Source organism: Mesoplodon bidens (assembly GCF_964165515.1).
Source record: "Mesoplodon bidens genome assembly, chromosome: 2".
Taxonomy (NCBI): Eukaryota; Metazoa; Chordata; class Mammalia; order Artiodactyla; family Ziphiidae; genus Mesoplodon; species Mesoplodon bidens.
In genome coordinates, this window is record NC_138177.1 from 110155919 (window position 1) to 110178730 (window position 22812).

Sequence of the window (22812 nt, forward strand, 5' to 3'; positions counted from 1 at the left end):
TAGTAGTCATCTAATGAACATTTACTGAATGAACCGAATTGCATTACATAAGGTAATGCATATAAGGCATTAGTAGAGCACTTGGCACAAAATACAAAATAAATGTTTATTTCTCAATCACTTTCCTTCACACCTGGCCTGAACCTACTTTCCTACTTCATGTCCCACCACTGTGGCTTTAGGCATCATCAACTCTTGTAACTGCATGCATATTACATACATTTCTATGCCTATGGAGCCCTTACCATGCTGTTATTTCTTTCTACAATGCAATCCCTTTCTTAAATGCATCATCTTTGCCCAAATCTAGTGAAAAGAAAACATAATTCTGGTGATGTTGGTCCAAATCTCCTCTATAACAAGCCATGCCTTTTATATTTAAATAGTTTGACCTGGTTGGGCCTTTCTGGCATCTTTCACATAGAATTACATGTTCTTTTATAACTGGTGAAGTTCCTTAAATCAAATTAAAACATACTTCCATTTATTGATGCAAGCACCCCTACTTTCTACTACTCAAAATCATTAATAAATGAGCAATAATTAAACTTTTGGATTTGACTAAGTAGTTTTTATACATATGTATCTGGTTGTTTAGCATTTTATTTCATTAAATTGCCTCATACAGGAAGTCTAAAATACATTTTATAAATTTTTATAATCAGAAAAAAGATGGATGATTTGTTTATTTTGGGGAAAACTCAGCCCAAGGCTACTGATAGCTGTAATTCCCCTAGCCACTTCCACATAATTTTTAAAATGTGAATGCCAGGAATGGTGCTGTTGATATTAATATCAGGACAAGGAAGAGAAGGACTAGGTGTCTCTGGAGGAGTCTCTGGGGGAATAAACAAAGATACTTGTGCAATGTTAGAGATTTCTGACTTCAGGTTGACCTTATCAACAGCCTGTACAGCAATGAAGAGATCTGTGCCATTTGTAAAAGTGATGTTTTCTGGTTTAAACACAAAGACTTCCTCTGAGTTGGCCTCCTTTGGGATGAGGTCAGTGGTGTTCACTTGAAGTGAATCATTGAACTTGTCTCTGAGATCAAGAATATTTGTGCTTATTCCAATGATGTACTTGTGAGCTTAAAAAAGAAAGAGAGAAAAAGGATGTGACTTGTAATTCTCAAGCCTTAAAGAAGTTTTTAAAAATCTGTTAGAAACAATATCACCATCTCATAAAATACCAATAAATAAATGTAATTGACGGTCCATATTTATAAGCATTAGTATCTTCTTTTTACATCCTTATTTTTATATCCCGACAGAGAGATAAATGTAAAACTGGATCAGGCTTGACTTAAATAAAGCTTAGGTCAGTATTTCTGGACATAGCACCTGACTGAGAGAGGAGGTTAATTACTGCTTATTATTTTATTATTTGTGATTCTCAAACTTGACTGTACATACACATCATCCAGGGATCTTAAAATGCAGATTCTGTTTCAGTAGGTCTGGGGTGGGTCCCAAGGTTCCACATTTCTAACAAGCATTCATGTGATGCCCATGCTGCAGTCCACAGACCATACTTTAAGAGGAAAAATCTGGTAGAACCTGAGATTTCTTCCAAAGGACAGCTCTGCTCCATAGATATCTATGATCTTTTCCCCATTCTCTCCAGGAGTCATTACTAAAAACGAGGTTTATTAAAGCAGCAAGCAAGATTGGCAAGATTGCCAAGCAAACGGCTTGGCAAGATTTCAGAAAAAAACTGAGGATTGCCTGTTCCTGGTTGAAACATCTTACACCCCTTTGGGCCAGTTTTTCAGATTCTAAACTTCTCATGTTTAAAAATCTTAAGCTTTCATTTCAGAGGATGTTCAAGATCCCTCCACATGCATCACAACACGCCTGCCTGCCTCACGTCCTCTGCCCCTCTGCTTGGCTGCTAAACTCTTTTACAGGGCCCACACCACATTCAGCTTACCTCTTCCATGATCATAATCATCCCCAGGAGCCGTCCAAGTCAGATTAATGAGACTGTACCCTTGGATTTTTGCCTTCAGGTCAGTGATTTTACAAGGTGGAAAGAGATCAGGTATGGGAGCATTTGGAACATCGGAGGCCACAAATGAACCTCCCGAGGACGTTCTGCTGAAACACACTTGCTTGCCTTGAAGATCATCCTTATTAATTTCAGGTCTCGGTGGATTCCATTTTACTTGACCTGCATTTAAAAATTCCTCAGTGCAAGGTAAACAACACCATGAAATGGCTATACTTCCCTCTTTTTTATTGTATTACCCTCTTTCTACTCTTTCCTTCTTTCCTCCCACACACAAAACTTACTTTAACCATTTGTTGTAAAGCTCCCAAATCAGGTTGCATCAGATGGAAAAAAAGCAAAGAGAGAATCACAGTTCTTTTTGTTTTTTTTTTTGGCTGCATTGGGTCTTCGTTGCTGTGCATGGGCTCTCTCTATTTGTGGTGAGCGGGGGTTACTCTTCATTCTGGCGCACGGGCTTCTCCTTGTGGTGGCTTCTCTTGTTGTGGAGTGTGGGCTCTAGGCACACGGGCTTCAGTAGCTGTGGCATGCAGGCTCAGTAGTTGTGGCTCACGGGTCTAGAGTGCAGGCTCAGTAGTTGTGACATACAGGCTTCATTGCTCTGTGGTGTGTGGGATCTTCCCGGACCAGGGCTTGAACCCATGTCCCCCTGCATTGGCAGGCGGATTCTCAACCACTGCGCCACCAGGGAAATCCCAGAATCACAGTTCTTTATCTCACATATATTTATTTCCTGGATATTTAGTGGAATAGCTTTCATAATTTATTTTTTTGCAAATATACTTGTCCTGGAATTGTTTTTTCCCCACCTTTTTGCTATCCTACACTAACCTGCCACAAGGTCAGTTTAAATACTACCTCTGCTTTAAACCTTCTCAGACTTCCTCAAGCAATATCTTCCACCTGGGGGTTTCATTATCTTTCCTATTTATTTCTTAATCAATTATCTGGGCCTTCAAGAATTGCCTTGCTTAATAATTCTGTGCATATTTCTCTTTTTTCTCCATGTTTGTGTTTTGTCTTTCTTATTAGATTGTAGTTTCTCACAAAATGTTTTATGTTAGGGGTTCTACAATTGTGTGCTTCTGAAAGACTTGATTTTCTCAATGAATGCATGGAAATCTAGTTCATGTAGCAATCCCAATTTGCTTCACATTCTTGTTGAAAGGTTGTATAAAAGTCATCCTGAAATTCTAAAACTACCCTGGCCTGCTCAATCAGTGGAGTTCTCAGGCTCTCTTTTCAATAAAAATATTCTGGAATACCTTAACATGGCATTACTCTGGTTTTACTTTCTCATAAACTCTTCTTCTTTAACCCTTATAATCTTTTGTCTGTACAGACAGATTGATCTTTATACCCATTAATCTGGTCTTGGGCAAAGATGAAATGAATACTTTAGCAGGTTCAAGATTAATTCAATTCACCAGTAAAGACTGTCTCTCTTGGTATCAAGGCTCATCAAGGTATAGGGGGAAGAGCATAGCTTCCCAGTGCCAAGTCAGATGCTATCAGTGTTAGTAATGTGGACCAATAACCTCTCTAGCCTGTTTCTCCATCTGTAAAATGGGATAATTAGGAGAATGAGCTATATTAATGTACGTGTAACACTGAGCATAATGCTAGATATAGCAACTATACCAGTCTTCTCCTGACTTCTCTCTCTAACTCAACAAAAAGGGCAAGTGAGAATAAAATAAGCTGAAATATGTAAAAGAGCTTTGGAAGCAATGGTGTCTTTTAAAGCATTTTTTCCTATTATCACTTTTGCATGATGACACACCACATGTCCCAGAATCCTCCCTTTACTTATCACACACTCAAGTAAAGAGGACAGTGTGAAGCTTCTTAGAAGAGCTTCTCTTACTACACACCAGCACTAGGACAAGACCTGTCCAGGACAGAATGGAGATTGATGGAAAACAAGTCCTGGAACCCATCAGGACTCAGTCTTGGACCTGATTCCAGCTCTAGTCCAGGACAAGTGTTCATAACTAAGATTGGTGTGGGACTGTCTGTTCCTTGGAGCGTAATTTTTCCACTTGCTTACACGTGGGCTCAGTATGCTATCTGTTATTAGGTTCATCTACTATTCTCCCTAGTCTGAGTAGGAGAAGAGAGGAGGAAAAGGAGACAGTGGGCTTATGGTGATACTGATGCAGATAACAAGCCCCAAATTGTTATTTTTTGATTCTGTGGAAATGCCTATATCAGTAGAAAGAGCTTTATTATGAAATGTGTTAAGATTTATTTAAAATAATAACAAACATTTATTGAACACTTCTTATTTACCAGCAATAGCTTATTAGATGTATTTTCTTGGTTATTCCTCATAACCATCCCATGAGGTAGTTACCATTATTACCTATTTTACAAGTGAGGCAAATGAAGCACAAGAGATGACCTAAAATACTTTATTTGGTTGAATCCTGGAATTTGAACCAGGGCGGTCAAAATCTACGTTCAGTCTAGTGGTTTTCAACTGGGGGCTATGTTATTACCTAGAGGACAGTGAATGATGTCTGGAGACATTTTTAATTGTCATGACTGTGGGGGCCACTTCTGATATCTAGTGAATAGAGGCTGGAAATGCTGCTAAACATCCTACAATGCACAGGACTGCCCTTCACAACAAAGAATTATGTGGCCAAAATGTCAATAGTTACCAAGGTTGAGAAACCCTGATTTAATTTTGTACCATTCTCTCCACAGGTTTAGTGGTTTTCACTTGATTCCAAGCCTTTTACTCAAGCCAAGGATGTTATTATAGATGACTTACCATTCTCGATCCAGCCAGGTATATACATGGCTCCAGTCTGCTGGGTTATCCCCTTCTGAGTGGCTGTATTGACACCTCCCAGAGCCCACACTTTTACACTGTATCTACCATTTGTATCGTAAGCTGTAAAATACCTTGAATAGACACCATCATCCTTAGTAGCATCGGCACCTTGACAGGGAAATGAAGGAATTAATGAATATCCTAAAGGTAACTGGGCACTTGTATATTTCCAACTCATATGTGGATTAAATTTTTTTAAAGCAAAGATAATCCAGTGTTATCTCCAAGAGAGTTTAGGATTTGACTACGTTAAGGATGAGGTATACTTCTTTTCCGTGTGTGTGTGTGTGTGTGTAATTTCATATGTGTACATCTTGTCTTCCTGAATTGTTGTCTTTTTTTTTGAATTCAGAGATCAATCATGTGCCTCTGTTACATCCAACATAGCACAAGGTAACTACTCAGTATGTATCTGTTGAACTGAATTCAATTACTATATGTTACTGGTGAGAAAAAAAAGTTATATGATTTTTTTTTAATTTATGGCTTTCGCCAGAGTAGATTTAGGTGGGAAATTCATTTACAGAATTTGTTTTAATAAGGTTACTTGTTTCACAGTAGTCAAGTTCCTTCTAAAAATAAATGTAGAATTTTCTTTTTCTCTCCCTGTTTGACTTCTTAAATATAAAAATAATAGGTAGAATTTTCCCTTTGGGTGCAGGATAATATAGAATCTACATAGATATGGGGGTCACATATAACTATACTTTAATCCAACTCTGCTGCTTTTTAAATGTGAAAGCCTGTTTCTTCATCTGTAATGTAGGGATAATATCTCCAGAGTGTGTGGTGAAGATAAAAAATGAAGATCTATCTATCTATCTATCCATCTGTCTAATCTTCACACAAACTCCTAACACAAAATATCTATAATTTTCCTTCTTCATTTTTTGGGGGGTGTGGAATACCCACTGACAGCTCCCTAGAGTCTGAGACTTCGGGGCTTTACAAAAGCTAAAGGTAGTCCCTTCCTCATGTTTTCCAACAATTTGAAATATAGGAATTGTGGGGTGGCAGAAAGCTCCCCCAACCAGAATCCCAGTGCTGGACTCCCTGCTTCTAACTGTCCTCACCACAACATGCCCTCCTGCTGTTCCCTGCTTGCTTCTTGGAAAAGAAAGATATATTCTTCAATTTCTTGGGTGGTTACCTGCTCCGTTGTCCAATAATTCCAAAGTAACTGTTTTTCCATTCACTGATTCTATCAGGGCTGTGACCTTGGCCCTGAGAATTGGCAAGGCTCCTTGGTGAATCTTTGCATAAACTACCATAGGGCTAGGGAATTTGCCTGTGTCTTTGTTCATTTTAGAGGTCACTGTGACTGGAGGCAAGGTACCACTTGATGCACGGGAGGTGACAGTCAAAGTCAGGGTTTGTGACCTTGCTTGTAGGCTGTATTTCCAAAAGCCGACCTAGGCAAAAATAAAATGGAGACATTTCCACTTAATAACTTTAAGTGACACAGACCTGACTTCAATGCCACCTATAGGAAGAGCCCGTCTAATACAAGTACATTACAAGTATATCTAAGAAGATTTTTGATACTCTCTCAGCCATGGGAAACTTTGGTATGTTTGGACTAACTACATGGTTCTATTGCCAAGAAAATCCTAGTTGGAAAAATGCGGTCTGAAAGTTGTGTCCTTACTATAGCCTTGGTTTCTCAAGAGCAGGATCAAATCAATAGATTCCTGGGGTAGAGGAAATAGTTTTCATGATGCCAAAGCCCTAGCTGCTGTGTAATTTGAAGGTTCTCCTTTTAGTACCTGGAGAAAATATCACCAACTTCCTTTTTCTTGACTTGCTGTCATACTGAGTGATTTCCACTGGATGGAGAGTTTTCCTTGTTCTCTCTTTCATTCAATACTGACTCTTTTTTTAGCACCCACCCTCATTTAAAAAGCTACAATTATTCTGTAAAAATTTTATATTATCTTATCAAATTGTGAAAAGGAAAAAAGATGGGTCCATACCTTGGCAATGCCTGGGATTTGGAGGCTGGCCATTTTGATGTGTGTGTCCACTAAAAAGCCATCTTGTTTCTTTCCACTGGGATCCCAGAGAAGGATTTGGGGTGTGTCAGTTGTCCAGGTGATGAGAAACAAAGTGTCTTTCCCCACAGTACTGTCCACAATCACCGTGCCATTCAACCACTGACTGTTCTGGAGGGTTAATCCCCTGCTCTCAAGCTGTTAAGAAAAACAACTCTTTACTTTCTGGAGAATACAACTCCCATCACACAGTCTCTTCCATTCTGTCTCCAACTCTCAGTCATCCCATTAAAAAGCCTTCAGTGATGCCTGAGTCCTTGGTTTGATATTTAGGACCTATTATGATCCAATTTTAAATTACTTTTCAAGCCTTAGCTTCCATAATATTGATTTCTATATCCAAACCAGACCACTTCCCCATATGATCCTCATGAATCCCTGACTCTCTGACTATCATACTCTCTGCTTTTCCTGGAAGTCTATACATTCATATCCATTTGTCTAAGCCTTACCTACCCTTCAAAATTCAATTCAAAAGTCACTTTCTCCATGAAGCTTTCTCTGATGTCCATCTCACTGTGGAGAATAATCTCTCCCTCCTTTGATCTCCCATAAAATCTTGTTTCTATCAATCCTTTGATGTCCTCACATTTGTGTTTTGCTTTATACCTACTGGTGTACACAGCTCATCTCACTACTAGACTATAAACCCTTAAGGAGACTAACTAGGACTTATTTTTGCCCACATATGGATTGTTTGAATTGCAAATAACTAATTCGTGGGTCAATTATTACTGCAGTCCTTGTGAAGATAAATGAAATAAATCAATGGCCAAGGCTGATTCGTTGTCTGAAGTAGAATGAAGGAGCTGTGGAGCAGGGGTTGAGGTAGGGTAGGGCTAACCAGACTTTGTAGAAATGTTATTTTTGAGGATTATCTCCTAGATAATTATTTATGGTCCTTAAATTGATATCCATTAGAAGATAGGGTGGCCTGGTCATGGAACCAGACTTTCTAGTTTTGTATGTAGATTATGATCTGGGATGTGAAGAAAGCTAGGGGCCCTTAGATATGATTCTTATGGAAGGTGGGTAAATGAGTCCTGCTCATGTCTCTATCTTTCTCCCTTTTTGGTTTCTTAAATATAAAAATAATAGGCAGAAACTGCCTGGCTGTAAACTTGCCCTTTCATCACTTTAATTACTTTTCTAAGACACATTCCTCCCACGTCCAAACCGGGCTCTTGGGTTTAATATTCTAAATCTGAACTAGGATAACCCAAACGAGTATAATTGCTGTCTTCTTTGACTGAATAAATGCTGCATCGATAGACTAGAAAGCCTATTGTTTTGAAATCTGTCATTATTTGGCTTTTTAAATTCTTTTTATTGGAGTATAGTTGATTTACAATGTTGTGTTAGTTTCAGATGTACAGCAAAGTGAATCAGTTATACATATACATATATCCACTCTTTTTAAGATTCTTTTCCCATATAGGCTATTAAAGAGTACTGAGTAGAGTTCCCTGTGCTATATATTAGGTCATTATTTGGCTTTGACACTACATTATTCCTTTACTTTTTTCTTTTTTTTTTCTGTGGTACATGGGCCTCTCACTGTTGTGGCCTCTCCCATTGTGGAGCACAGGCTCGGTACGCACAGGCTCAGTGGCCATGGCTCACAGGCCTAGCCGCTCTGCGGCATGTGGGATCCTCCCGGACCAGGGCACAAACCCATGTCCCCTGCATCGGCAGGCGGACTCTCAACCACTGCGCCACCAGGGAAGCCCCCTTTACTTTTATTCACAATAAAAGTTACAACTTACACAAGTGTGGTGCTGATTGTTCATTCTCTCTAGTTTAAAGATTCATGTGAAAAACTTTTACAACTATTAGAGAAGAGCATTAAAAAATATATTTGTCCTTTTTTTATTGTCCCAAGAGTTTTGAAAGAAAATTTAGTTTTCTTGAAATTTTAGAAGCAGAAGGGCCTGTAGAAGTTTTCTGGTTCATCTCTGGCTGAGAAGCTGAAGCTCACAGAAGTAAAGTTCTTTGCCCGTGGTCACAGTTAATGGCAGACCCATGAACAGGATCCAGGTGTCTGGACTGACAACATGGGCTTTTCACAGTACAAATCACTTTCCATCCATTATATGAAAATCTTGGCAAATATCAGGGATTTGAGGTAATGGAAAAATAGACTAAGTAGTCCCTGAACAGTTGTCCCAGAAAATTTATACTGAGATGATCTACTCTGAAGAAAATTCTGAGCCAATTACATTGCTATGGGTGCTTGTTAACAGATGTTAAAAAAGAAGTCCTGGACCCACTATATTTTATGTTGATGGTTTCTAAGAGGAAGTCACTTAGTATTGTTTCCAAACAAGAAACACTAATTGCCTTGTTTAAATGAATAGTGTTGCATTTTAGGAATAATGTCTAATATCAGGCTGAAATGTCTATTTTAATTTTAATTCATTACTAGAAGAATGTAGAACTTAAAACTTTTAACCATTAAACTCCCCATCTTGGCTATGGTTATTTATAAACATGAAAAACCAAGGAGGAAGAACTCTGACCTGAATGGAATGCTGGGAGACAGCTCCATTTCCTGATGAAAGGGCCCCAAAAGCATCCATGAGGCCATTGTTCTGAACCTCATCTGAAGCATATGTCTGTAAACCTCCTAAAATGCAATTACATTATCAGAAGTTATTTTCTAGAAAGCAAGTATTTGCAACATTTTAGATATTGTAAAGATAACAAAATACATATTATACTGTTTTATTAAAGTACTAATAGATTAACATTAAATATGTGTCCAGATTAACTCAGAAGCTGATACTAACTTTTAATCCTGTTAAATAATAACTTCAGCAACATAGTCATTTGGCCACTTCAGCTCTCTGCAAAGCAGTCAAGAATCTCCGACAGACCAAAACTAGTAATATAAATCTCGTGTTTTAAAGGTCATGCACTTTCATATGAGTCATTAAACCTTACTGCAAGTGTATTGATTTATTCTTATTTTAGACATAATCTTAGCAAGCTTGACTTTCAAGTTTTCTCCTAAATCAGAAAAGATGTGTATGTTACAACAGTAAGAAATAACAACTGAGAGAGGACAGTTATAGAAAAGTATTATGTGTAGTAAACAGGAGATGATATACAAGGCCATGTAGTCTTGAGCTATTTAGAATAGGTGTAACTGAGATAGTTGATATGAAAGCACTTTTAAACTGTTAATGACATCCAAAATCTAAGGAGAGTATTTTGGTCATCCTACTGGTACTTCACCCAGATCCCCTTATCTAGGCTACTGCATCTCTCACCAGCTGCTCTAAGTGTTAGATTAATGGCATATAGCTGCCTCCTATTCAAGAAAATTTCTTTACCTAATGGGGCCACCCTAGCTAAAGACATAACATGCCCCCTTACCCCTGCTCTGCCCTGACAGTCTATAACCACTGACTGATGGACACAGTGGTACAAAAGGTCAGCCTTCTCTTTCAATATTGTACCAAATCTGTGATGCAATCCCAGATCCAGAGCCCCCTGTGGCACTAGGCTTCAGCTAGCCTCTAATTTCACATCTGTGCTTAGCTTCTTCCCCTGCCTGATCTTACTCCCTACTCTCTCTTTCTCCTGAGAGCTCTCCCTCTATAAATCACATGCACTTAAATCCTTTTCTCAGGCTCTGCTTCTAGGAAACCCAGCCTAAGACAGGTAGTATTAGGAGCAAACAGTCCTGTCATTTTATCTGGCTTAGATGGCAACTCAGCATAATAATTGATATCCATAATGCTGGCTCTAATTTTAAAAAAATTAAAAAAAATAAAAACCCACTCTGCTGAAGAAACCAGGTTCAGATGGGATATATTTTAACTGTATGTGTATGGAAGGTAGAAGCATAATATATGAATGTTTTACAAAGAAACTGCATTATATTCTATATTTTCAGGGTGACCTTCTGTTTGGTTCAGCAGGCCCTTTGCCCTTCCCCTGCTATTTCTTGTTCAAGCCCCAATTCAGGTGTCACCTTCCTGTACACTCCTTCTTCCCCAGATAAAATCTAGGCTCCCTTCTTTGTACTCATTGTACCCTCTATTACTAATAGAGCACTTGTATCATAGGATTATATAGTTAGTGGCTTGTCGTCTGTGTCCCCTGGGTCTCTTGGCCAGCTGCCAACTGGAAGTGAGTGGTTCCTGGCTAACTGATTAGATTCTTACCAATCCTTATAAAGTGTCTGGGAAGAGAGTCCCAAGTTCTCCCTAGGGTGCTGTGCTGGTCCCATCTTCTCCAGACTGCCCTAATCCTAGAACCAAGGCTTTAAAATAAATGAGTGGAGTCAGTTCTAAAAGTCATTTGTGGTAAGGGCAGCTAGTTAGTCAATAAGATAACCCCATTTCTCCCTACCCCACCCTTCCCCTACTCCCCAGTGCACTGGAGCTCACAGTCCAGTGGAAGAGAAAATACAGTAGGACTTAGCAGGTCATCCTTCACCTGTCATTTTAGACAGCTCCTCTAGTTCCTTTGCTGCAGACGGCCCTAGGGCGACTGTATGGATGATGACTCCACTTTGTTTCACCTCATTAAAGCATAAGCTTATAGTGTTGTCCTCCCCATCGGTCAGTAACACAATTTCAGATCCATCTGTTGCGTATTTCCTCCTAATCACCTAAGGACATAATTCAGGCATGAGATGTCATACTCAGGGTAGCCAAAGTGTTTGGGAAAACTGCAATTAAAGGGAATGAGAAGAGAAATTCCAGAGGGAATAAACAAAAGTGTCTAGGAATGGTCAAATAGCTATCTGTCTTGCAATGATACAAGACCATGGAACTTGACAATGGTCTTTTCTCTTGGTTAACCTGTTGCAGAGAAGGCTCAATAAGGTGGGATGCAGGGCAGTTCCAGGGATGGACAGCACTAAGCAGAAAAGAAGGTTTTTCTAGTTTCTTTCACATGATCTCTCCTTGACAGGCTTTCAGAGGTTCCCAGATGCCTTCAGAAACTACCCTCACTTAATGGGGATAATACTGAGGACTAATATATTACTATAATAATATTAGACTTGGGGCAGATTTAAGCTTGTGTGATATTCACCAGTCTTACCATAAGCTGTTTATGGCTGGCCTTGGTTCTGATTGGTCAGTCCCCAGATCACATGGGTTATTAAAAATTTTAATATCCCTCTGATTAAAGCAAAACATTTTGTTCCTATTAATCCCCAGTTCCTAGTTGTCCTATGACACCTATGTCCCAACTATTCCTGGGAGACACAGTTTATAGCTTTTTACATGGTATAGAGAGCATACGCCTTATGCCAATGTTGGATAAGATTATGATAGAAGGAAAATTAGATAAAATAATAATGTTTATGAAGAGGAAGGCAAGAGTTCACTCTTCCCTTAAAAAAAGTGGAAGGGAGACCCAGAAATAGAGGAAACAAGTAATCAAACCTAAGTAACTCCCCTCTCGGGACCAGACTCTCAGGAAGGGAAGGCTCTCTTAAGTAGGTTGAAAGGGAAGCTGAGATCAGAGGAGACTTCCACCCCACTTCTTTTGAGAGGGGGCTGCCCCACAAGGGAAGAGAGCAGAACTCTGATTGCTGCCGTGTGAAGAATTCTGGAGCCCAGGAGGCTGTCAACTGTGGCTGTAGCCTCAGTCTGACCAAGCTGCAGGGCCTGAGAGGCCAGAGAAAGGGCTCAATTTGGATTCCCTTGTCCCATTCCCCATCGCTGCTATGTGTCATGGAAAACATGCAGAAATCTCCATGTATCCATACGGGAAATGGATGGCAGCTGACTTGAGAGCTGGCAGGCAAGAAGATAGTTTATCTTGCCATAGAGGCTGAGGGGTGTACAGCCTCCCAAGGGTTGGATGCAGGACATGGGGGTGCTCAGGGATCTGCTCCAACAGTGAGAGCTAGAGTGTGGTGAGTCAGTTGGGGAAGACCAATGGGCCATGATCAAGCTAAGAAAACAAGCAAAGCCCAATGGCCACAGCTCAACGGATACCCCTGCCAGACCTGACCAGGGTCCTGCCCCAGGGACTAGTGGGGAAATTGAGACAGTGCAGGATCCAAGGCCCTTTACCTTGTCACCCTGAAGTCACACACAAGCTCCTCCCACCCCATACCCGGGCTCTGTTGGACATGAGGAGCACCTAAATTCCAACTGTGTTCCTCACATACTCTCTCACACCATCGGAGTGGAAAATATAGAACCAGAAGTTCCCTCTTCACCACCAGGCCATCTGGCATTAGTCATTCCCCTCAGGTTTTGTATAGCAGGAGTTTAGTACGACATGTCAGTTTCCCTCCCTTACTTGCTTCTTTAATCAAAGCATGGGTGAATGGCAGAAGCAAGAGAACCCAAGTGCACACAGGCATCTGGAGAAGGGTTTTGCAGCTGACTGCATACACAATAAAAACCACTTTTAGGGAACTGACCTTCAAAGTGGAAAAAAAGGGCCAGAGGGACAGACAGACTGCATAAGGGAATTGTTGAGTCCGCTGTCAACATGAAACAGTGTGAGCTGAAAACTAAATGTTCCTGCTGCTGCTTGGAAATCAGGAACAGCCCCATTGATGTGTTACGCCCCAAGCAGACAGAGGGCAGACTTTCCCAAGACACTGCCTAGATTCTGAGACCTTAGACTAGCCAGGTTCCTTCAGCCTCTTATTCTTTATTTCATGGATCTAAATAGCCTCTAAATAAATATAGAATATTCTATTCTATATTTGGAGCATTTAAGCATCAGGTGTAATCAAAGAACTCAATTTAATTTTTTTTGAGAACCTCCTATAGAAAAGATATTGTGCCAGCAACCTGGGAAGTTAAAAGGTAATTCCTATCTCTGAAGAAGTTTTGTTTGAGCAAAGAACATGACAGGAAATAAGACAGAAGAGTCAAAAGTCATAAGAGATGTTTAAAAAAAATAGAAAAATGTTCTTAGGATTCAGAAGGAGGAACTCTATACAGTTGAAACGATCAGGAAAGATGTCAATAAGTAGTAGTGTCTATGATGATGTATGAAGAATGAGTGTGATTTGAGGTACAAAGGTACTCTAGATGGGGAGCTGGCCTGGCAAAGGTGTGGAAGCTGGCTGGCAAGGGCAGGGGATCTAATTTGCTTAAACATAGAATACCTGGGAGAGACTCCTGAGTACTTGAGCCTGGAAAGGTAGGTAGGGGCTATATTATAAAAGAACTTAAATATTAGAGAAATTTTACTTAGTTTTGTTGAAAATGGGGAGAGATTGATGTCTAAGTAGAGGGATGACATGATTGGATGATCAGATGGGATCTTTGGATACACCCCCAATACAATTAGAGTTACAGTTCCTAAGGCCTCCTATTTCAATAAATAAACCTTTTTTTCCCAAAAAGGAGGTCCTGTATACCCAGAAGTTTGGAATGTTAATCTACCTCAATATTTAACCATAACTCAGAGTTCACTTTTTTCTTCATAGAAGATAACCTCTTAGATCCCTGTGTACCTTTCTTCATAGCAGTCATTAGCGTATGATTATACACTTATTTATGTGACTATGTAGTTAATGAATCTCCCCCCACTAAGATTATAAGCTCCACGACAACAGGTGTAGTATGTTTGGCCCTCGTGGTATTCTTAATGTGTATCACAGTGCCCAGCATGTAGAAGTAACACCACGAATGTTTCAAATGCATGCAGAAAAGCATGAATGCACAGATGCAGAAAAACACAAAAGCATGAATGAATTAGTTAACAATAGCTTTGGGGGCCTATGTTGTTGCATCATTTGAACGGTTGCTCTGCAATTGGTTGTCTAATTCAACTAGACACTAGGCATGCATGGAAACACTGGAAAGGGGAATTTCTTAGGAGACATAAATTGTAAACATTGGCAAACTATGGTAGGGCAACTTGTCTCACAGTAAATGCTGATTGAATCCCAGAGCAGATGGACGTTCCTCCTGATGCCGCTGTGGGTAAGCTTCTGGTAAGTGTGTCTCTTTCAGTGGCACTGTTTATCTGTACAAGTTCACTTTTTACATAGGCAGCACTGTCAAATGTCACCATCCCAACCCAGGACCCTTGCTCAACCGTCTGCAGAAGGAAAAGTTTGCCTGCTTGATTCAGTCGTTTAAGGCGGTCACCAATCTGAATGGAGAAGCAGAAGAAAAGCAGTCAGGTTGGGTTTAGATGGGCAGACTAAAAACAGAACAAGCTAGAGGGAATTTGGAAATGGCTGCCTCATTGTAGAGTAAATGACAATAAGCTTACTCAAGGCATATCCTTCTATGGAGGAAATTTTCTCCTTTATATTTAGTAGTATCTTTGGATAGGATTATTTTGTATAAATAGCCCTAAAAGATAAAGCCGAATTTGGCTTTAGTTCAATCATTAGTTCAATACTCTAGTGATAGTTCTATAAACATACATACGGTCAGTGAAACATAAAAAATGTTAATTCTATATAATTCATCAGATCTTTGCTCACAAATTGAAGGCTAATTTAATTTGGCAAATGAGACACTTGATGCTGAATTTTTGTTGAATAAAGTTGAGGTGGTGGGCAATTCTGATGGAAATGTTTTTCCTGTAACCGTTCTGATCCTTGGGGTTGTGTTTATTCCCAGCCAGCTCCAAGTTGTGGTCCAGATCATATCATATACAAATGTGACACTACCATCCAGAAGCCAAGACTCAATGAACGTACCGTCATGCTTCCAGACTTATCAAGGACTAAACACACAATTCTTTGTCCAATCTGCAACAATGAGAAGGTGGGCTTGGGTGGCTGTGTTGTCATAGGAGTGGTTTTCTTAAAGTCCTCCGAATCTTGGATCACTTCCCATGTGCTTCGGAGATTGCATTTTTTGTTTTGCTGGTTTGGGGCTTTTTTATTGTGGTTTTTTTCTGTACAGAATTCAACCACCTGAAATTGTCAATAAAATGATATAGATAACAGTAAACTACTTGTTAAAATCTTTAATAATTTGATTAAAATATTTTAAATGCAGATTTACATTTATGTGCCCCCCTCCCCAGACTGCCTTGTTACCCCATAACCTTGGCTCAATCCCACAATCACTGCAGAGCACTGCTGGGAAAATCATAGAGATAATTCAGAGTTTCTATCTCAAAACAAGTCTTTGACCTCAGGGGACTTTTAGTGCTCCTCAGCAATCATCTATTTACCTGCTCTTGGCTTCCCTCCTACTTCTCAAATTTGCCATTTTAAGCAATTGCCACTATCTTTAAGCCACCTACATTTCAACATTTCTCTCCTGGTACCATTTTCTCTCTCCATCCTTTTACTTCCTGCTCACTTCCTTACTTCCCACTGACTTACAAACACCTTGCGTTCCAACTTTCAATACTCAACATTCCAGCTCTCTCCAAAATCCACTTGGATGTCCCATAGGATCCTTAAACTTCAGGTTTTCATAATTGAACTCATCACCTTTCCTCTGACTCTGCTCCTCCCCAACACCAAGTATTTCATAACTTGGTGTCACCACTATCTATTCAGTCACCTAAATAGGAAACTGAGAGTTTTCCTACCTTCTTCCCTCTATGAAATAATAAGATCAATACATTTCTCTCTCTCTCTCTCCAGTTCATCATCTTTTCTCCTTTACCAATGGAATCTCCATCATTCAAGCCCTAATGGTCCCTCCCTCAGATTATCTGACTTTTCCATCTTGCTCCCTCTTTAATTGGTCCACTCCACAGCTGCCAGGTACATATTCCTTCTTATTCCTGTACTTAAGATCCTTCTGTGGCTCATCATTGCTCACACACTACAATCCAGACTACTTCACATAGCTAATAGCAATCTCCATGATTTGCGTTTTCACTTTACTCACAATCTTTGCTCTGGCTGTGCATTCCAAGTCTCTAATTTCCCCCACTGTAGCCTATAAGCGCTCAAACTTGCCAGACTGTTTTATATCTCTGTGTCTTTGCTCATGATTCCCACTTTGTCAAGGAGCTCTTCCTCTGTCTTCTGCATTGTGAACTCTACCTTCATGTTTCAGCCAAAAGGTTATTTTCAAAATGTTTTCCCATTTCATACCCTTCCCCTAAAGAATTTCCACTCAACCTTGTGGCCTCACAGACCCTATAAGAAATTTCAGTAAGGCTCCTTTAACATTGTAGTGTACTTATTGGGATGAAAATCCATCTATGACAGAACCCTGACTCATTAAATTTGCTTCCTCAAAACTTAGCCCTATGTCTGATAGACAAAAAAAGCTCAATATGTTTGTTGTTTTTTTAGTAACCTTTACCAATCTGTACATCAGTGTTTCTTTAAATCTACAAAATGGCAGTAGTTGTTATGCAAGAATTATATGAGAACGTATGCAATAAGGACAATACTAACACAGCCAATAAATGATAGTGTCTTCCCCTTTCTTAAGTTTATATCCCTAGCATTTGGGAGATTTAAAAAAGAGGCACAGTATACAAAGAAGGTGTAACCTAGCTCCTCCTCTCGGTGATTTTACAGTATTATCATTCAATTAAAAATCCTAAATATCGGGCTTCCCTGGTGGCGCAGTGGTTGAGAGTCTGCCTGCCGATGCTAGGGGACATGGGTTCGTGCCCCGGTCCAGGAAGATCCCACATGCCGTGGAGCGGCTGGGCCCATGAGCCATGGCCGCTGAGCCTGCGTGTCCGGAGCCTGTGCTCCGCAACGCGAGAGGCCACAACAGTGAAAGGCCCGCGTACCGAAAAAAAAAAAAAAATCCTAAATATCTGGGAGTCAAGTAATTCAGAAAGTAATCATTAGCTGTAAAACACTTATTTTTCTCTTTATTTGCATTTTTCAGATGGTTTTGGTAGTGTTTCCGTATTATCATTATAGCTACTTTTTAGGAAGGGAACCTGGAAAACTTTTGTGTAAACCCCAAGCAGAGGCTCCCAAACATGACTGTGCAGGAAATTAAACTGGTTAATTTAAAACAATCTCAGAGAGACCTTCAAGGTGGCAGAGGATTAAGACGCAGAGATCAACTTCCTCCCCACAGATACATCAGAAATACATCTACATGTGGAACAACTCCTACAGAACACCTACTGAATTCTGGCAGAAGACCTCAGACTTCCCAAAAGGCAAGAAACTCCTCATGTACCTGGGTAGGGCAACACAAACAAACAAACAAACAAAACCCCAGAGATAACAGAATAGGGACAGGATCTACACCTCTGGGAGGGAGCTGTGAAGGAGGAAAAGTTTCCACACACCAGGAAGCCCCCTAGAGGGCGGAGACTGCGGGTGGCGGAGGGGGGAAGCTTTGGAGCTACGGAGGAGAGCGCAGCAACAGGGGTGCGGAGGGCAAAGCGGAGAGATTCCTGCACAGAGGATCGGTGCCGACCAGCACTCACCAGCCCGAGTGGCTTGTCTGCTCACCCACCGGGGCAGGTGAGGGCTGGGAGCTGAGGCTCCAGCTTCAGCTAACCAGGAAGGAGTCCAGGAACAACTTTGGACCTGCCTAAGATGCAAGAGACCATTGTTTCAGGGTGTGCGAGGAGAGGGGATTTGGAGCACTGCCTAAACGAGCTCCAGAGACGGGCACAAGCCACGGCTATCAGCGCGGACCCCAGAGACAAGCATGAAACGCTAAGGCTGCTGCTACAGACATCAAGAAGCCTGTGTGCAAGCACAGGTCAGTATCCACACCTCCCCTCCCAGGAGGCTGTGCAGCCTACCACTGCCAGGGTCCCATGATCTAGGGACAACTTCCCCAGAAGAACACATGGCATGCCTCAAGCTGTTGCAACATCATGCTGGCCTCTGCCGCCGCAGGCTCGTGCTGCATTCTGTACCCCTCCCCCCACCCCCGGCCTGAGTGAGCCAGAGTCCCCTAATCAGCCACTACTTTAACCATCTCCTGTCTGGGCGAAGAACAGATGCCCTCCAGCGACCTACACACAGAGGCAGGGCCTAAACCAAAGCTGAAGCCCAGGAGCTGTGAGAACGAAGAAGAGAAAGGGAAAATTCTCCCAGCAGCCTCAGGAGCAGTGGATTAAATCTCCACAATCAACTTGATGTACCCTGCATCTCCGGAATACCGGAATAGGCAATAAATCATTCCAAAATTGACGCAGTGGATTTTGGGAGCAACTGTAGACTTGGGGTTTGCTTCTGCATCTAATTTGTTTCTGGTTTTATGTTTATCTTAGTTTAGTATTTATAGTTTATTATCATTGGTAGATTTGTTTGATTTGGTTGCTCTCTTCCTTTTTTTATATATAGATATATATTTTTTTCTTCTTTTCTTCTGAGTGTGTATGTGTATGCTTCTGTGATTTTGTCTGTATAGCTTTGCTTTTACCATTTGTTCTAGGGTTCTCTCTGTCTGTTTTTTGTTTGTTTGTTTGTTTTTGTATAGTTTTTAGCACTTGTTGTCATTGGCGGATTTGTTTTTTGGTTTGGTGGCTCTCTTCTTTCTTTCATTCTTTTTTTATATTTTTAAATTTCTTTATTTTTCATAATTAAAAAAATTTTTTTTATTTTAATAACTTCATTTTACTTATTTCTTTTTCTCTCTCTCTTTCTTTCTTTCTTTCTTTTTTTCTCCCTTTTCTTCTGAGCCATGTGGCTCACAGGAGCTAGATGCTCTGGCTGGGTGTCAGACATGTGTCTGTGATGTGGCAGAGCCGAGTTCAGAACATTTGCCCACCAGAGACCTCCTGGCTCCATGTAACATCAAACAGCGAAAGCTCTCCCAGAGATCTCCATCTCAACGCTAAGACCCAGCTCCACTCAACGACCAGCAAACTACAGTGCTGGACACCCTATGCCAAACAACTAGCAAGACAGGAAAACAACCCCACCCATTAGCAGAGAGGCTGCCTAAAATCATAATAAGGTCACAGACACCCCAAAACACACCACAGGATGTGATCCTGCCCACCAGCAAGACAAGATCCAGCCTCATCCACCAGAACACAGGCACTAGTCCCCTCCACCAGGAAGCCTACACAACCCATTGAACAAACCTTAGCCACTGGGGGCAAACACCAAAAACACCAGGAACTACGAACCTTCAGACTGAAAAAGGAGAACCCAAACACAGTAAGTTAAGCAAAATGAGAAGACAGAAAAACACACAGCAGATGAAGGAGCAAGGTAAAAATTCACCAGACCAAACAAATGAAGAGGAAATAGGCAGTCTACCTGAAAAAGAATTCAGGGTAATGATAGTAAAGGTGATCCAAAATCTTGGAAATAGAATGGAGAAAATACAAGAAACATTTAACAAGGACCTAGAAGAACTAAACAGCAAACAAACAATGATGAACAACACAATAAATGAAATTAAAAATTCTCTAGAAGGAATCAATAGCAGAATAACTGAGGCAGAGGAACAGATAAGTGACCTGGAAGATAAAATAGAGTAAAGAAAGAACAGAGCAGAAAAAAGAAAAAAGAATGAAAAGAATTGAGGACAGTCTCAGAGACCTCTGGCACAACATTAAACACAACAACATTCGAATTATAGGGGCCTCAGAAGAATAAGAAGAAAAGAAAAGGACTGAGAAAATATTTGAAGAGATTATAGTTGAAAACTTCCCTAATATGGGAAAGGAAATACTCAATCAAGTCCAGGAAATGTAGAAAGTCCCATACAGGATAAATCCAAGGAGAAATGCACCAAGACACATATTACTCAAACTACAAAAAATTAAATACAAAGAAAACATATTAAAAGTAGCAAGGGAAAAACAACAAATAAAATACAAGGGAATCCCCATAAGGTTAACAGTTGATCTTTAGCAGAAACTCTGCAAGCGAGAAAGGAGTGGCAGGACCTATTTAAAGTGATGAAACGGAAAATCCTACAACCAAGATTACTCTACCCAGCAAGGATCCATTCAGATTAGATGGAGAAATTTAATCTTTACAGACAAGCAAAAGCTAAGAGAATTCAGCACCACCAAGCCAGCTCCAAAACAAAGTTCAAAGGAACTTCTCTAGGCAGGAAAACAAGAGAAGAAAAAGACCAACAAAAACAATTAAGAAAATGGTAATAGGAACACACATACAGATAATTCCCTTGAATGTAAATGGATTAAATGTTCCAACCAAAAGACATAGACTGGCTGAATGGATACAAAAACAAGACCTGCATATATGCTGTCTACAAGAGACCCACTTCAGACCTAGGGCCACATACAGACTGAAACTGAGGGGATGGAAAAAGATATTCCATGCAAATGGAAATCAAAAGAAAGCTGGAATAGCAATTCTCATATCAGACAACACAGACCTTAAAATTAAGACTATCACAAGAGACAAAGAAAGACACTACATAATGATCAAGGGATCAATCCAAGGAGAAGATATAACAATTGTAAATATTTATGCACCCAAAATAGGAGCACCTCAATACATAAGGCAAATGCTAACAGCCATAAAAGGGAAATTGACAGTAACACAATCATAGTAGGGGACTGTAGTACACCACTTTCACCAATGGACAGATCATCCGAAATGAAAATAAATAAGGAAACACAATCTTCAAATGATACATTAAACAAGGTGGACTTAATTGATATTTATAAGATATACCGTCCAAAAACAACAGAATACACTTTCTTCTCTTGTGCTCATGGAATATTCTGCAGGGTAGATCATATTTTGGGTCACAAATTAAACCTTGGAAAATTTAAGAATATTAAAATCATATCAAGTATCTTTTCCAACCACAACGCTATGAGACTAGATATGGATTGCAGGAAAAAATCTGTAAAAAATGCAAACACAAAGAGACTAAACAATACACTACTAAATAACCAAGAGATCACTGAGGAAATCAAACAGGAAATCAAAAAATACTTAGAAACAAGTGACAATGAAAACACGACAACCCAAAACCTGTGGGACGCAGCAAAAGCAGTTCTAAGAGGGAAGTTTATAGCAATACACTCCTACATCAAGAAACAAGAAACATCTCAAATAAACAACCTAAACTTACAACTAAAGCAATTAGAGAAAGGACAACAAAAAACCCCAAAGTTAGCAGAAGGAAAGAAATCATAAAGAACATGTCAGAAATAAATAAAAAAGAAATGAAGTAAACAATAGCAAAGATCAATAAAACTATAAGCTTGTTCTTTGAGAAGATAAACAAAATTGATAAACCATTAGCCAGACTCATCAAGAAAAAAAAAGGGAGAAGACTCAAATTAATAGAATTAGAAATGAAAAAGGAAAAGTAACAACTGACACTGCAGAAATACAAAGGATCATGAGAGATTACTACAAGCAAATATATGCCAATAAAATGGACAACCAGTAAGAAATGGACAAATTCTTAGAAAAGCACAACCTTCTGAGACTGAACCAGGAAGAAATAGAAATATAAACAGTCCAATCACAAGCACTGAAATTGAGACTGTGAGTAAAATCTTCCAACAAACAAAAGCCCATGAGCAGATGGCTTCACAGGCGAATTCTATAAAACATTTAGAGAGGAGCTAACACGTATCCTTCTCAAACTCTTCTAAAATATAGCAGAGGGAGGAACACTCCCAAACTCATTCTACGAGGCCACCATCACCCTGATACCAAAACCAGACAATGATGTCACAAAAGAAGAAAACTGCAGGCCACTATCACTGATGAACATAGATGCAAAAATCCTCAACAAAATACTAGCAAACAGGGGGCTTCCCTGGTGGCGCAGTGGTTGAGAGTCCGCCTGCCGATGCAGGGGACACGGGTTCGTGCCCCGGTCTGGGAAGATCCCACATGCCGTGGAGCGGCTGGGCCCGTGAGCCATGGCCGCTGAGCCTGCGCGTCCGGAGCCTGTGCTCCACAACGGGAGAGGCCACAACAGTGAGAGGCCCGCGTACCGCAAAAAAAAAAAAAAAAAAAATACTAGCAAACAAAATCCAACAGCACATTAAAAGGATCATACACCATGATCAAGTGGGGTTTATCCCAGGAATGCAAGGATTCTT

General features: G+C 40.2%; 1 protein-coding gene across 1 annotated transcript in view; it reads right to left on the reverse strand.

Moving 5' to 3' along the window:
• Window positions 1-462: 462 nt before the first annotated feature.
• Window positions 463-22812, reverse strand: part of CLCA2 (chloride channel accessory 2) — a gene marked incomplete at its 5' end in the record, with an annotated part of 90888 nt that continues 68538 nt past the window's right edge. The window contains 9 exons of the mRNA XM_081258907.1: window positions 463-1090; window positions 1933-2172; window positions 4790-4960; window positions 6003-6264; window positions 6826-7041; window positions 9423-9529; window positions 11350-11524; window positions 14767-14994; window positions 15554-15772. Coding sequence (XP_081115033.1) covers window positions 702-1090; window positions 1933-2172; window positions 4790-4960; window positions 6003-6264; window positions 6826-7041; window positions 9423-9529; window positions 11350-11524; window positions 14767-14994; window positions 15554-15772 — 2007 coding nt within the window. The 3' untranslated portion in view covers window positions 463-701. The remainder of the gene's footprint in view (window positions 1091-1932; window positions 2173-4789; window positions 4961-6002; window positions 6265-6825; window positions 7042-9422; window positions 9530-11349; window positions 11525-14766; window positions 14995-15553; window positions 15773-22812) is intronic.